A 12,236-nucleotide genomic window follows, 5' to 3' on the forward strand; every position below is an offset into this window, starting at 1 on the left:
TGTGTGTGTGTGTGTATGTGTGTGTGTGTGTGTGTGTGTGTGTGTGTGTGTGTGTGTGTGTGTGTATGTGTGTGTGTGTGTATGTGAAAGGTGTGTGTCTACAGAGAGGGGGGTGTGACAGGTGTCCATGCGCTGGGGAGCCTCAGGTGTGGTGACGAGTCGTACTGTGCCGCGTCGTGAGGCAGGTCTGCGGCTGTGGCACTGTCATACAAGGGTGAGCCAGCAGAGGGCACTGTGGCTGTGATGGGGTGGTGGTGGTGGTGGTGGGACAGGCCTGGGTAGTGGCTGGTGGAGCCGCGGAGGAACTGGGAACCCAGGCCGCCCGCCAGGCCTCCAGACTGGGACACTGGGGCCAGGGAGGACCCACCCACTGACCACAGGCTGGAGTAGCTGAGGAGGCCAAAGATAAAGGGCACATCACAGACCATGATAAGTGTGTTTGAATTAGTACATCGAAAAATTGGGAGGATCTGTGTGTGCGCACGTGTGTGTGTGTGTGTGTGTGTGTGTGTGTGTGTGTGTGTGTGTGTGTGTGTGTGTGTGTGTGTGTGTGTGTGTGTGTCAGACAGTGAATACACTGCTACAGTATTTTGCTCGCAGCAGGAGAGATTTAATCACAAAGCCGCAGGGAAAAACAATGGTCATCAAATCCTTCGGCTTCAGTTTCACAGACTGTGGTAATGTTCAGTGTGTGGCTAAGATCAAGCCAGACCCTGACTGACAAAAGCTTCAGATCAGAACCATTGATTGTATACATTAAATTGACCCTTTACTCACAGTTTAGAAATTTTTGACTGGCTCTTACAGATGAAACGTGAAGGCAATTGTAGACTGTTAGGTAGTGTGATGAAGCGGTCTACACACACTGTGAGACAATTGTAGACTGTTACCCTGGCTATCGCCAGCCCAATCACTAGTGAGAGTTACTGTCTGGAAACCCTCTATGCCAGGGGTTCCCAACTTTCTCCAACTTGGGACCCACTTGAAATGTTCACACCTGTTTCGAGTCTACCTTGACCCAATAAATGAACAACACAATTCAGATAAATAGTCAACTGCAGCACACACATACAGTACAAGTAATTATAGAAAATTTTGATTCTTAGAAAATGATTTCAAGGAATACCTTTTAGGGCCCACAGTTTGAGAACCGCCCATAGAGGTAGAAAATAACACTAGAGAGGACACAGCAATTTGCGACAGCACTGGGAAATGGCAGATGGAGCTTCCCAACTTCCGTAGGTAGTGTAGGTACCTTCAGGCAATGCAAGTCAATGGAGAACACGCCCACCACTGTCAAGAAATTGACTAAAACTGTGTGAATATAAAGTAACACATTAATCAAAGACCAGATTTGAAATGTCAGGCTAAATATCTACTTAAATCATATGAGTCGATAAAATACATTTAAAAATCAAATAATATATTTTATGAACATAGTTAGCAACACACTTCAACTATTGTCCTTGTATAGTGTGTTGATGGACATTTTCACATGATTAAGGCATTTTTGACAGAGGTGTGTCTCGTTCTCCGTTAATTTCCATTTCTCTGATCTACCTACAGATAATGGCCGCTACAGATTGCCGTAAAAAGGGGGGCGGGGTCACCTCTAGTGTTATTTTCTACCTCTATGGAACCGCCGCTGTATGCATTTCATTTCATGGGGAAGCGTGTTAACTGGACAGTATGATGTGAGCATTTTGGCATTGTGCATTGGCATTGTTTCCTTCAGATCCGAGGGCTGAACTAGTCACCTGGCATACAGGGCATTTTCCCGGTGGTCAGACAGGCCTACATCAAAAGTGGCCGGGCTCTGTTTCTGGTCCCAGTCCAGCACTGTTCATGTCAGAACTAGCACACAAGGCAGCATGGGAATTCTCTGGCTGGAGCAGCACGTACACTATTGGAGGATCCACTACCTCTGCTGTTACACACCCACCAAAACCTGAATCATTACATTACATTACATTATTACATTTCACTTAGCTGACGCTTTCATTTGTTCAAAGCGACTTACAACTATTATTTTTCAGGGTATTGGTTACAGTCCCTGGAGCAATGTGGGGTTAGGTGCCTTGCTCAAGGGTACTTCAGCCATGGATGGAGGTGTAGGGAGAGGTCGTGGGGGATTCGAACCGGCAACCCCTAGATTGAAAGACCAACTCTCTAACCACTAGGCCATGGCTGCCCATAATCACAGTCTAAGGGGAAAAATGAAAAAAAAAGACACCTGCTCAGTGGGCTAAGGTGTGGTGCCATTACACACACCAGAGATCTGGGTTCGATTCTGACCCTGGGAGTCGTTTCTCGATCCTTCCTCATCTCTCTCTCCCCACGCGTTTCCTGTCTCTCTCTCTACTGTCCTATCTCAAATAAAGGCACAAAAAGGAATAGAATAGAAATATATATATTTTAAAATGCCACACCCATTTGGGAAATAGGAGAATTGACCCCTCTTTCTCACTGGTGACACCTACTGCCTTCCTATGTAGAAGGTAAAAAGTAAGAAAGGGCCTATGTAGTTAATCCGAATACCCTAGTAAGCTTTGAACCAGGGGGAGAACAGTACCGGATGTCTTTCTATATCCGGTTTTATTTGCAGTAGGTATTGTAAACAATGGCTGCTTCACGGGTGGGTATTATCCCAAAAGTCTGCAGGAATGCAGGCAACTGCGCTGTCTGTAGTACATCCGAATTGTGCTTACTACTAGTGACTGGCTTTCAACATAGAAGCTACTGGTCAAGGTGCCGAGTGGTAGCTACTGGTAAGAAGGCAGTGCCTCCCACAGGTTTGGATGTAGCCATAGAATGATTTATCTTGGTTACGTATTGAACATCTTTGGTACTGACCTGGAGCCGGAGGTGGGGCTTGTGCTGTGATTGACAGGCAACATGCTGGAGTGGGTGCTCATGGGAAGACTGGACCAGTTATCTGCTGGCAGCACTGACAGACACGCTGGGGAACTCTCAGAGTAGCCGGCTACACACACACACACACACACACACACACACACACACACACACACAAAATACCAACAAAGTTTTGCACTGACGGGCTACACATACAGACAGAATACTGACATAATTGGTCTAATTGTACTTTCAGTAGGGCTGTAACGATATTGTATCGAACCGAGAAATCGTGATACACAGAGTCACGATACTGTATCGTGATACAAGGAGGCAGTATCGTGATACGCCCTTTTGACGTTTTGATACACATCAGCCCACAAAACAACCACAGGATATGAAGTGATAGTGCTTCCAAGCATCATCATTCTTATATAGAAACTTTTTAAAATTATTAGTAGCCTCTTGTAACCTATTCTACCCATAAACTATCATAGTTTTTATTCATAAAGTTTATAATGTTGGCAAATGTGAAATCGTGGGGTGTATCGAACCGTAGGTCATGAATCGTGATACAAACCGAATCGTGAGTTGAGTGTATCGTTACAGCCCTAACTTTCAGTGAACAGCCCAACTACACAAGAAAGTCAAATTACTATCATAGGAATTTTCTTAGAATACCCTGCTGCTTTTTGCAATTCAAACACATCTTTTAATATTGTATATAATTATAAACAGTAAGTATAACATAGCCTACCATAAGTCATTCTGATAGAATATTCAAGGAAAATTACGCTAATAATAGTAGGCTACTAAATGTCAGTAATAATAACCAGTGATAAAATAATTAGCTTGATGTATGACTGTTAATGAATAGACATTCATGTTATGTGTAATTCAGCTCAACATTTTAAAAAAAACCTTGTGCTGCTGTGCCATAAGTTGAGCAGTGAAATTTAACATGGTATTCCTGAACCCACAGGAGAGACAGCTGTTTACAATGCTGAGAATCAGCTTACACAAAAGGCAGCAGGAATGCAGCACATTCCCACGGCGGAGAGACCACTCTTGTTTGAACTTTTTGTTAATGGCTGCGACTGAATTGAGTGTTCTACAAAATGAAATGAACATTCTATGCACACATAGGCTACATTTCAAAGTCTTAAAGGGGTATGCCACTATTTTGGGGCTTAATACAGTTAAAATCATTGGCTGGGGTTTATAAAGTTGGTAAAGTGTCTTATTTTTCATGTGAAGCATTGTCTTGCTTTAAGACAAGTTAAAAGAGGGAGTATGTCGCTAAGCTAGTGAAAGTCAATGCATCCATGTAGCATTGCTACATGCTACACGGATCCATTGACTTTCACTAGCTTAGCGACATGCTCCCTCTTTTAACTTGTCTTAAAACAAGACAACGGCTTACATGAAAAATGAGACACTTTACCACCTATATAAACCCTGGCCAACGATTTTAACTGTTTTAAGCCTCAAAATAGTGGCATACCCCTTTAATGAATAGACATTCATGTTATGTGTAATTCAGCTCAACATTTAAAAAAAACCTTGTGCTGCTGTGCCATAAGTTGAGCAGTGAAATTTAACATGGTATTCCTGAACCCACAGGAGAGACAGCTGTTTACAATGCTGAGAATCAGCTTACACAAAAGGCAGCAGGAATGCAGCACATTCCCACGGCGGAGAGACCACTCTTGTTTGAACTTTTTGTTAATGGCTGCGACTGAATTGAGTGTTCTACAAAATGAAATGAACATTCTATGCACACATAGGCTACATTTCAAAGTCTTAAAGCCCACAGTCTAAAGAACACTGATCATTCTTTGTTCCTACTACTCTAATTAATTCTACTCAAAGGAGACAAAAAAGTTACATTCTCTTGTCTCTTCCCTGTTCCACTGACTGCAAGTGATTTGTGTGTGTGTGTGTGTGTGTGTGTGTGTGTGTGTGTGTGTGTGTGTGTGTGTGTGTGTGTGTGTGTGTGTGTGTGTGTGTGTGCGCGCGCAACCCTGTGCGGAGCCTGTAGGGGCTGGGGTAGGTATTAGGTAGCCCATCATGCGGTGGGCTGGTGCGTGTGTGCGTGCATGTGTGACTCACTAGGCGACCCCGCGCGGTGGCTGTAATGGCTGGGGTATGGTGCAGAGCGGTGGCTCCTGAGGGCAGAGTAGCGGTCACACCCATGGGAGGAGGAGGAAGAGGAGGAGGAGGAAGAGGAGAGGGACATGGAGCTTCCGAACTGGGGATGGGGCGTGGCAGGGGAGCACAGGGACCCAGAGCCAGGGAGGAACCAGCCACTCACTAAAACATGACGGAGGACAATAACACTGTGTGAGGAAATCAACAATAGCTATAATTTGTATTTGTAATAGAACAGTGTGTGTGTATATGTGTGTGTGCGTGAGAGAGAGAGAGAGAGAGAGAGAGAGAGAGAGAGAGAGAGAGAGAGAGAGAGAGAGAGAGAGAGAGAGAGATGGAAAATCAACCATAAACTCATAATAGTGTGTGTGTGTGTGTGTGTGTGTGTATACAATGTTACTGTTGTTGTGATATAATGTCGTGCATGATGTACTAGACCTACATAATAATATATTGCAGCACATGAATATGTGTAATATACACGTAATGTAAGCTTTTAACATGAACATCAGTGGCCATTACAGATGTTGTGAGATTTTGCTCCACCACTTGTGAGGCTATTTGAGGTAGCCGTGATGCAGATTCCAGCTCAGCTGTACAGTTTCTGTCGTTTTAATTGATTACGCCGTGACCCTCGCCCACAACATTCCTGAGCTCAAGGCTTGAGCCAGCCAAAATACATTCACAAGTTACGCTGACTTCAGATCTGACTAAACTTTTCAATGCTATGCAAGTCTTCTGTTGTCCAGTCTTGCACTTTAAATGTCTGTATGAGCACTGTCTATGTCCATACTGTCTTAAGTCCATGTATAAGTACTGTCTATGTCTATACTGTCTATGTCCTTACCTAGATTAGTCTATGCCTGTATGGGAAAGCAAGAAATGTAATTTCAAATTCTTTGTATGACCAGTGCATGTAAAGAAATTGACAATAAAACCCACTTGACTTGACTTTGACTTGACTTGACTTACACTGAGAGTAACTGGACTGTTGGTCATGTGCATCCTCTGTTAAATCTTTGTGGTCACTTCTGTGGAGAAAAAGTTAAATGTAATGGGTCAACATATTTTAAAAAACAATACTTTTGGATTATCTACATTCATTTGGAGAGTCGTACCTTTCTTTGGCATCCAGAAAAGCCTTGGCGAAGGGGTTGTATTTGATTTTGAGGGCAGTGATCTGGAAAGAGAAAGCAACGCAATAGCATAACAGCACAATGACAGAGATATGATAAATCGAAGACAAAGTCACCTGCTAAAGTGACTGCTAGTGACACTGAAATGATTACCAGGGCAAAGCCGAGTTTCACCAGCATTTGTCCAGTTGGCAGGTGCCAATGTCAAGCACTGCAGGACAGTTACTGATGCTGATGTGCAGACTGTGAGAGAAATATAGCTCCTCTTACCTCCTCATTTTGGTAGGCAGTCACAGCGATGAACTGTGTTTCAGGGAATGAATGACTGGTGATCATCCTCTGGGGTGCGCCAACCCGAACAATGTGGACACGCGGCTCATATTTGTGCAAAGAGTTCAGCATGATCTACAAGACACACAGAGAACAGATGTTAGTCTTCAGGAACCTTTGTCCTGCACCTTTTCCTGGGATGTGCACAATCGTAACCCTAAACTGAAGTCTTCAGGAACCACCTGTAGGTTCTTTGGAGAACTTTTAAAGGTTCCCCTGCAGTGGGCAAACTCGAGAGCCTCTTTGAGGATCTTATTATTTTACAATGTACATCCAAGGCTGCTGACAGCTTTGGCTGGACATGGAGGGGACTAATTCATTTCAAGGGCAAACCAAATACTACAAACAATGTAAGGAGGGCCCAATTCTGGGCCATATTTCTCCCCTGGACCTGGGACAACTGACCCGTTTGTCCCCCCCTTGCCGGCTTCCCTGTGTATAACATCGCAATTACTAGTAATATTACTTTATACTCTTCATAGCATACAGGTACGTTGTAAATCTTTATTCAAGGGACACTCTCGGTTTACCTGTCCGCCCCCATTGAGCTTGTTGGTAAGTTTGACTTTGCTGAAGGAGACAGGGGCTTTCATCCAGTGCGCGCCGAAGTTTGGCGAGTCCGGGTGGATGTAGACGCAGCTCGGGGCCTGCGGCTCGGGCTTGCCCCCGGGCACCCACTCGCCGTTCACGTACTTCCAGCGGTGGTTGTCAGCGGCCGCGAAATCCAGCAGAAAGGAGTACATTGCGTTCGGGTCCAACCCAGACACGTTCGCTTTCAACACGGGGAACATCCGCCTGGTGCGTAAAAGGGGGCACGGGACAATTATTACCGGCCGCTACCTTGAGTTGTGTCATTACTAATAGTCACTAATGAACACTACTGGTCGAAAGCTGGTTATCTGTCATAGGTCTAATTTAATTTAATGATTTAATCATTGTTGAGTAAGCGTTATATGTGTTCAAGTCTAGACTAAATAAATAGGCCTAACTTGGTACAATAAATTAAAAATGACAGAGTTAAAAAGGAGAAGGCGCTTATGGTTCAGCAACCTGCTGCACAAAAAGAGGTGACCAGATATGTGAGATAAATTAGGCTATTTGAAACCAAGTTTAGTTTTAAACCAAACTGTCAAATGGATAGCCAATTCTGCGCACTAGAAATTGTTAACAAACAGAAAACAATAGAAGCAACATTCTGATGTAACATCTGGCTATCAAAGAGAACATCCAACTGATTAAAAAGCAGAAAGGAAAAGAAGACTAGTATGAATACTGTACCTTCCATTTTTGGTCACTATCATTTCATTAGTAAGCTCCTTAAATCTGGTCCACAACACAGACTCGTCAAGGCGAACTTTTAAATCCCTCTCCGTTGGGTCTCCCTTTTCACTGCCGGCTTGGAGTTCATTTTCAACTGCTGTCAGAAGGTGATCAACTCGGTACTGCACCGTCTTCCCTGTACACTCGCCGATAGTTGAGGTCATTCTCTCCAAGAACTCCAGAGTGAACAACGCGTCCTGACAAGGCCTCTCTCTGTGTGTGCGTAAACAACAGATCCCTTTCTCTTTCCCCTCATGTGCCGTGTGAATAAGACAACAGACAGGTGAAGCTGTCCCGTTGCTTCTTTGGGACTGTAATAAATAGACCACAGGGACTGACCATCAGCGAGTGGGAACTTCAGAGAGGCTGATTGGTCCATCCTCCCCTTTGATGCGAGCCGCAGGGGAAGTCATTGGTTGGCGGCGGCCATATCAGGGGAAATGTCCAAACATCAAACGGCGACCGCCTGTTGCAAATTCTGAATGAATGTGACACATCTGTAACTGAGGCTAAACGTATCAAAAATACATCTACCTATTGACTAAATAACAGTTAATTTCGGTCACTTTTAATAAGCCTACCGTAAAGCTGACGATTAAACAGTAGGCCCAAGCCTTTGTAGCCTATAGATAGAGTGGGTTTTATTCCTAGGTTCTTCCGGCGTCTAATCATAATTCCAGTAGACCTACCTAACTTCATTATTTCATGATAATGAGGACATGGAGTGGAAATTTGTGAACAAATGGCACCTGACTGCCTGCCTGTGCAGTTGAAGAGGACAACAGCACAGTCACTGGCGATGTTTATTAGCCGGGAAAGTCTGTGGGAATCGCCCAGTAAGGTGGCAAAGCGCAGGAAATGCGTTGATCACAACCCGATTGGGGGTATTCATAAAATGGCACGGAGCCCCAAGCTCCAAAACGTTTTCCGGTTAATAAACGACCTTAAAGCAGTGTTTCCCAACCAGGGGTACGTGTACCACTAGGGGTACGCGAGCACACTGCAGGGGGTACTTGGAAAAATGTAATTTTAACAAATGCATGGAGCATAGTCACACTGCAATAGAAAAAGGGAGTTAGGGGGTACTCATGGCACAATGAAAAGGCTTAAGGGGTACACGAGACAAAAAAGGTTGGGAAACACTGCCTTAAAGGACGCCGCACTCACCTTTGGGAAAGGGAACACCAGTCTGCATACTATGGTGGGCTAAATGCCATATCAACCAACAAACTTGAATGCAAATGAAAAAATGCAAATGTTTTTTTGTTTTTTTTTAATCTATTAGGGAATACAGCCCATTTCTACAAGAGATTACAAAAGACACGTGTAGCCTATATCCATCAACAAACAAACAAGCCATCAATAAGCAACATATCAACATCTACAGAATAGAAAGTCCTGTGTAAGGTTTATAAGGGTTTCATTATTTAAAAAGAAGGAAAGAAAAAAAAATCTTCATACATCAGCTTCATACTTAGGCCTATAGGAAAGAAACCATCTCATTAGCCTACATGTTTTTATACAAAGAAACTCCTCCTCTCAGGCATAGTTCTGCCATGTCTTCAGCTGCCATATGTCCACCTGTTGAACACAAGAAAAGTCAAGAAATATAAATAGTTCATCTGCTGTTGTAGATTAGAGAATAATTTATCTAAGATGCAGAATGGGTCGCTCACCGGGTATGTGCTTTGGTTCATATCACCCATAGATAGAGGTTGGATGGGTAGGAGAGAGAAGGCTCTCCCATCGCAAGACTGGTTATCCTCTGGCAATGATTCAGGTTCAGAGCTAGGGAAGAGAGAGGCTATATAAGGTAAACATGGGCTGAAATGTAGTTAAAAACATTGTGACGCTTGGTCTACTTGTTTTTTGTTTTTGAATATCACCAAAGGTATAGGCTATAGATATAGTAGTGATGATAACGTTCACTATAAAGATATAAATATATGTAGATATGGGTACAGTTTTGACCAGGGTAGCTGACAAGGGTGGTCTCGGGCCCAAACTGGTCTCGGGCCCAGGAAGGTGTGGAGCAGAATTGGGTTCTCATGACATTGTATGTATTGGGTGGAGGGCCTGCAGGGATGGGTTATGATTTATGATTCCATGGGTCTCTGGGCTGGATAACCAACAGATTCAGGAGATCCACTGTTGTTGGTGGTTCAGGGGTAGGCCTATGTTCCGTGAGAAAATTCGAAAATACAATTGCTTAAAATGTGACTTTTACCAACGCAATATGCAAAAGGAAATAGGCTTGGCCTTCAGGCCCCCCTTGACTGTTGGGCCCCTGGACCTGGGCCCAGAAGGCTTGTGCAGTAATTTGACTTTATTTATTTGAATGTATTTGTCTTTTATTTATAATTTCTTTTTAGTGTTATACAAATGTAATTTTTTGTGTTTTACTTGCTGATTTTTTCCCATAAATCTATTTGAGGTAGAGACGTTGGACTGCTTAGCCTGTAGTGATGAAGAGCTCTGATGTGGATGTGTGACTGTGTGTAATGTATGTTTTTGATGTTGGGACCCCCTCGAAAAAGAGATGGAACATCTCAAGGGGCTATCCCTTAATAAAAGAATTGAATTGAATTGACCTTGGGGTCCTGGGCCTGGCCAAAGCTGTCAGCGGCCCTGCTTAGGCCTCCAATGCTTTACCATGGGGAGAGTGGTGATGGGGTCCCCTCCTGGTCACCCACTTCATCTGATGCAGTCTTTACTCTGCTGCTTTGCTGAGACCGAGAGGAAAGGATAGATCTGGTGGCTCCATCAGGTTCAAGAATGTCCACACTGTGAGACAGGTAGTCAGTCTGAAGAGATAAAATCATGCGTCATTTTTGTTTACCTTTGCTCCTTGAAACGCTTGAACATTTTTGTTCTTTCTTCATTTTTTTCTTTCTTTCTTTCTTTCTTTCTTTCTTTCTTTCTTTCTTTATTTCTTTCTTCCTTCCTTTCTTTTATTTGTTTGTTTGGTTATTTATTTATTTGTTTGTTTGTTTATTTATTTCCTGCAGTTTCAAATGAATCCCAAATTCCAACGAGTAATCTTTCATTTCCAAACGTTACCAGCTGTCTGATCTGGTATCCATCCTCCCAATGGGCTCCATCCCTCAGCAGAAGCCTGCAAGAATGAAGAATGAAGAGAATGAGGTGAGGTGTGGGGAGGTGATGTTCATTTTTAATACAGTAGCATACGCAAACACCCCTGGGATTAACCTGTGTGTGTGTGTGTGTGTGTGTGTGTGTGTGTGTGTGTGTGTGTGTGTGTGTGTGTGTGTGTGTGTGTGTGTGTGTGTGTGTGAGAGAGAGAGAGAGAGAGAGAGACAGAGAGAGACAGAGCGAGAGAGAGAGAGAGAGAGAGTGAGAGAGAGAGTCACACCTCTGAGAGTAGGCCATGTGTGTGAGGGAGAGGTTGTGCATGTGTCTCAGTTTGAGCAGGTGTCTGTTGATGCTCACTTTCTGTGGTGGCCTGGGCAGTGTCTATACAGAGGAAAGTCAAGTCAAGTCAAGTCAAGTTGGTTTTATTGTCAATTTCTTTACATGCACTGGTCACACAAAGAATTTGAAATTACGTTTCTTGCTTTCCCATGCAGACATAGACTAATCTAGGGAAACAACAACAACAACAATTATTATTATTATTATTATTATTATTATTATTATTATTATTATTATTATTATTATTATTATTATTATCAACGTTTTATTTAGCACTCTACTTGGCACTCAAATACATTTATCATTTCAGTTAAATTTAAAAGCGGCATCCCTACTGGAAGGTTTGGAGTCTTGAGTGAGGCCATGAAGCTAGGCTGGAGGCTGAGGAACTTGCAGGGCCTCCTGATATGAGCAGGGAGCTGTGGAGAGACACGATTAGCTTTAGTATCAACAAGGACAGATTGTCAACAAGACAGATTGCCTACCCGGGCCCAGGCCCAGGGGCGTAAGAGTCAAGGGGGCCCCAAAGCCCAAGCCTCTATATTTCCATTCTCATGCGTAGTCACAGTTTTAACAAATATATTTTCAGATTATCTTGGGGCACAAACCCCCAACAATATAGGGTTTATAACAGCTGGCCTAAATATAAAAGTCTTAAACGCTCAATACAATTAATATCTGCCACGTTATAATGTAGAAAACATTAACTTTTCCTCTTCCGGACCATTTCTACTGTAGTATTTGTAGTCTTTTACTCCTTCAGACAAATAAAGTCAACTACAAAGAGCAAACATTTTTCAAATATTTCCCCTCTCTCTCTCTCTCTCTCTCTCTCTCTCTCTCTCTCTCTCTCTCTCTCTCTCTCTCTCCCTCCCTCTCTCTCTGAGCGTGGAGAGTGGCACTCTCTTTTACTGTGTGCCGTGTACATTCGCCTACACACTTTACTACTGAGTGCGTAGAGGCTGGGTGGTCCCAGTCGTGTCGTCACACTGGGCTGATCAGCAATGGTAGCCA

At 43.5% G+C, this 12,236-nt stretch overlaps 2 protein-coding genes across 2 annotated transcripts in view; both read right to left on the reverse strand.

The window, feature by feature from the left end:
* Positions 1 to 21: 21 nt before the first annotated feature.
* On the reverse strand, positions 22 to 8,306 carry tbxtb (T-box transcription factor Tb). The gene is made up of 8 exons (XM_063190939.1): positions 7,749 to 8,306; positions 7,001 to 7,265; positions 6,411 to 6,545; positions 6,123 to 6,184; positions 5,977 to 6,035; positions 4,966 to 5,166; positions 2,854 to 2,983; positions 22 to 390 (listed from the first exon to the last, which is right to left on the reverse strand). The coding sequence occupies exons 1-8, from the start codon at positions 7,952 to 7,954 to the stop codon at positions 99 to 101; spliced, it is 1,350 nt and encodes a 449-aa protein (XP_063047009.1). The 5' UTR covers positions 7,955 to 8,306; the 3' UTR covers positions 22 to 98.
* A 759-nt stretch (positions 8,307 to 9,065) lies between these two features.
* Positions 9,066 to 12,236, reverse strand: part of si:ch211-130h14.4 (uncharacterized) — a 60,642-nt gene continuing 57,471 nt past the window's right edge. Inside the window, exons 7-12 of the mRNA XM_063191374.1 lie at positions 11,558 to 11,641; positions 11,164 to 11,264; positions 10,851 to 10,905; positions 10,443 to 10,594; positions 9,467 to 9,578; positions 9,066 to 9,371 (exon numbers count right to left, since the gene is read on the reverse strand). Coding sequence (XP_063047444.1) covers positions 9,330 to 9,371; positions 9,467 to 9,578; positions 10,443 to 10,594; positions 10,851 to 10,905; positions 11,164 to 11,264; positions 11,558 to 11,641 — 546 coding nt within the window. The 3' untranslated portion in view covers positions 9,066 to 9,329. The remainder of the gene's footprint in view (positions 9,372 to 9,466; positions 9,579 to 10,442; positions 10,595 to 10,850; positions 10,906 to 11,163; positions 11,265 to 11,557; positions 11,642 to 12,236) is intronic.

This window comes from Engraulis encrasicolus, chromosome 24, assembly GCF_034702125.1.
Source record: "Engraulis encrasicolus isolate BLACKSEA-1 chromosome 24, IST_EnEncr_1.0, whole genome shotgun sequence".
Classification (NCBI taxonomy): Eukaryota; Metazoa; Chordata; class Actinopteri; order Clupeiformes; family Engraulidae; genus Engraulis; species Engraulis encrasicolus.

Coding starts and splice junctions, on each gene's coding strand:
- tbxtb (XM_063190939.1), bottom strand. CDS start 7,954: ATGACCTCAACTATCGGCGAGTGTACAGGGAAGACGGTGCAGTACCGA. Junction 6,185..6,410: donor CTGCCTACCAAAATGAGGAG/GTAAGAGGAGCT, acceptor TTCTCTTTCCAG/ATCACTGCCCTCAAAATCAA. Junction 5,167..5,976: donor ACAGTCCAGTTACTCTCAGT/GTAAGTCAAGTC, acceptor GTCATGTTTTAG/TGAGTGGCTGGTTCCTCCCT.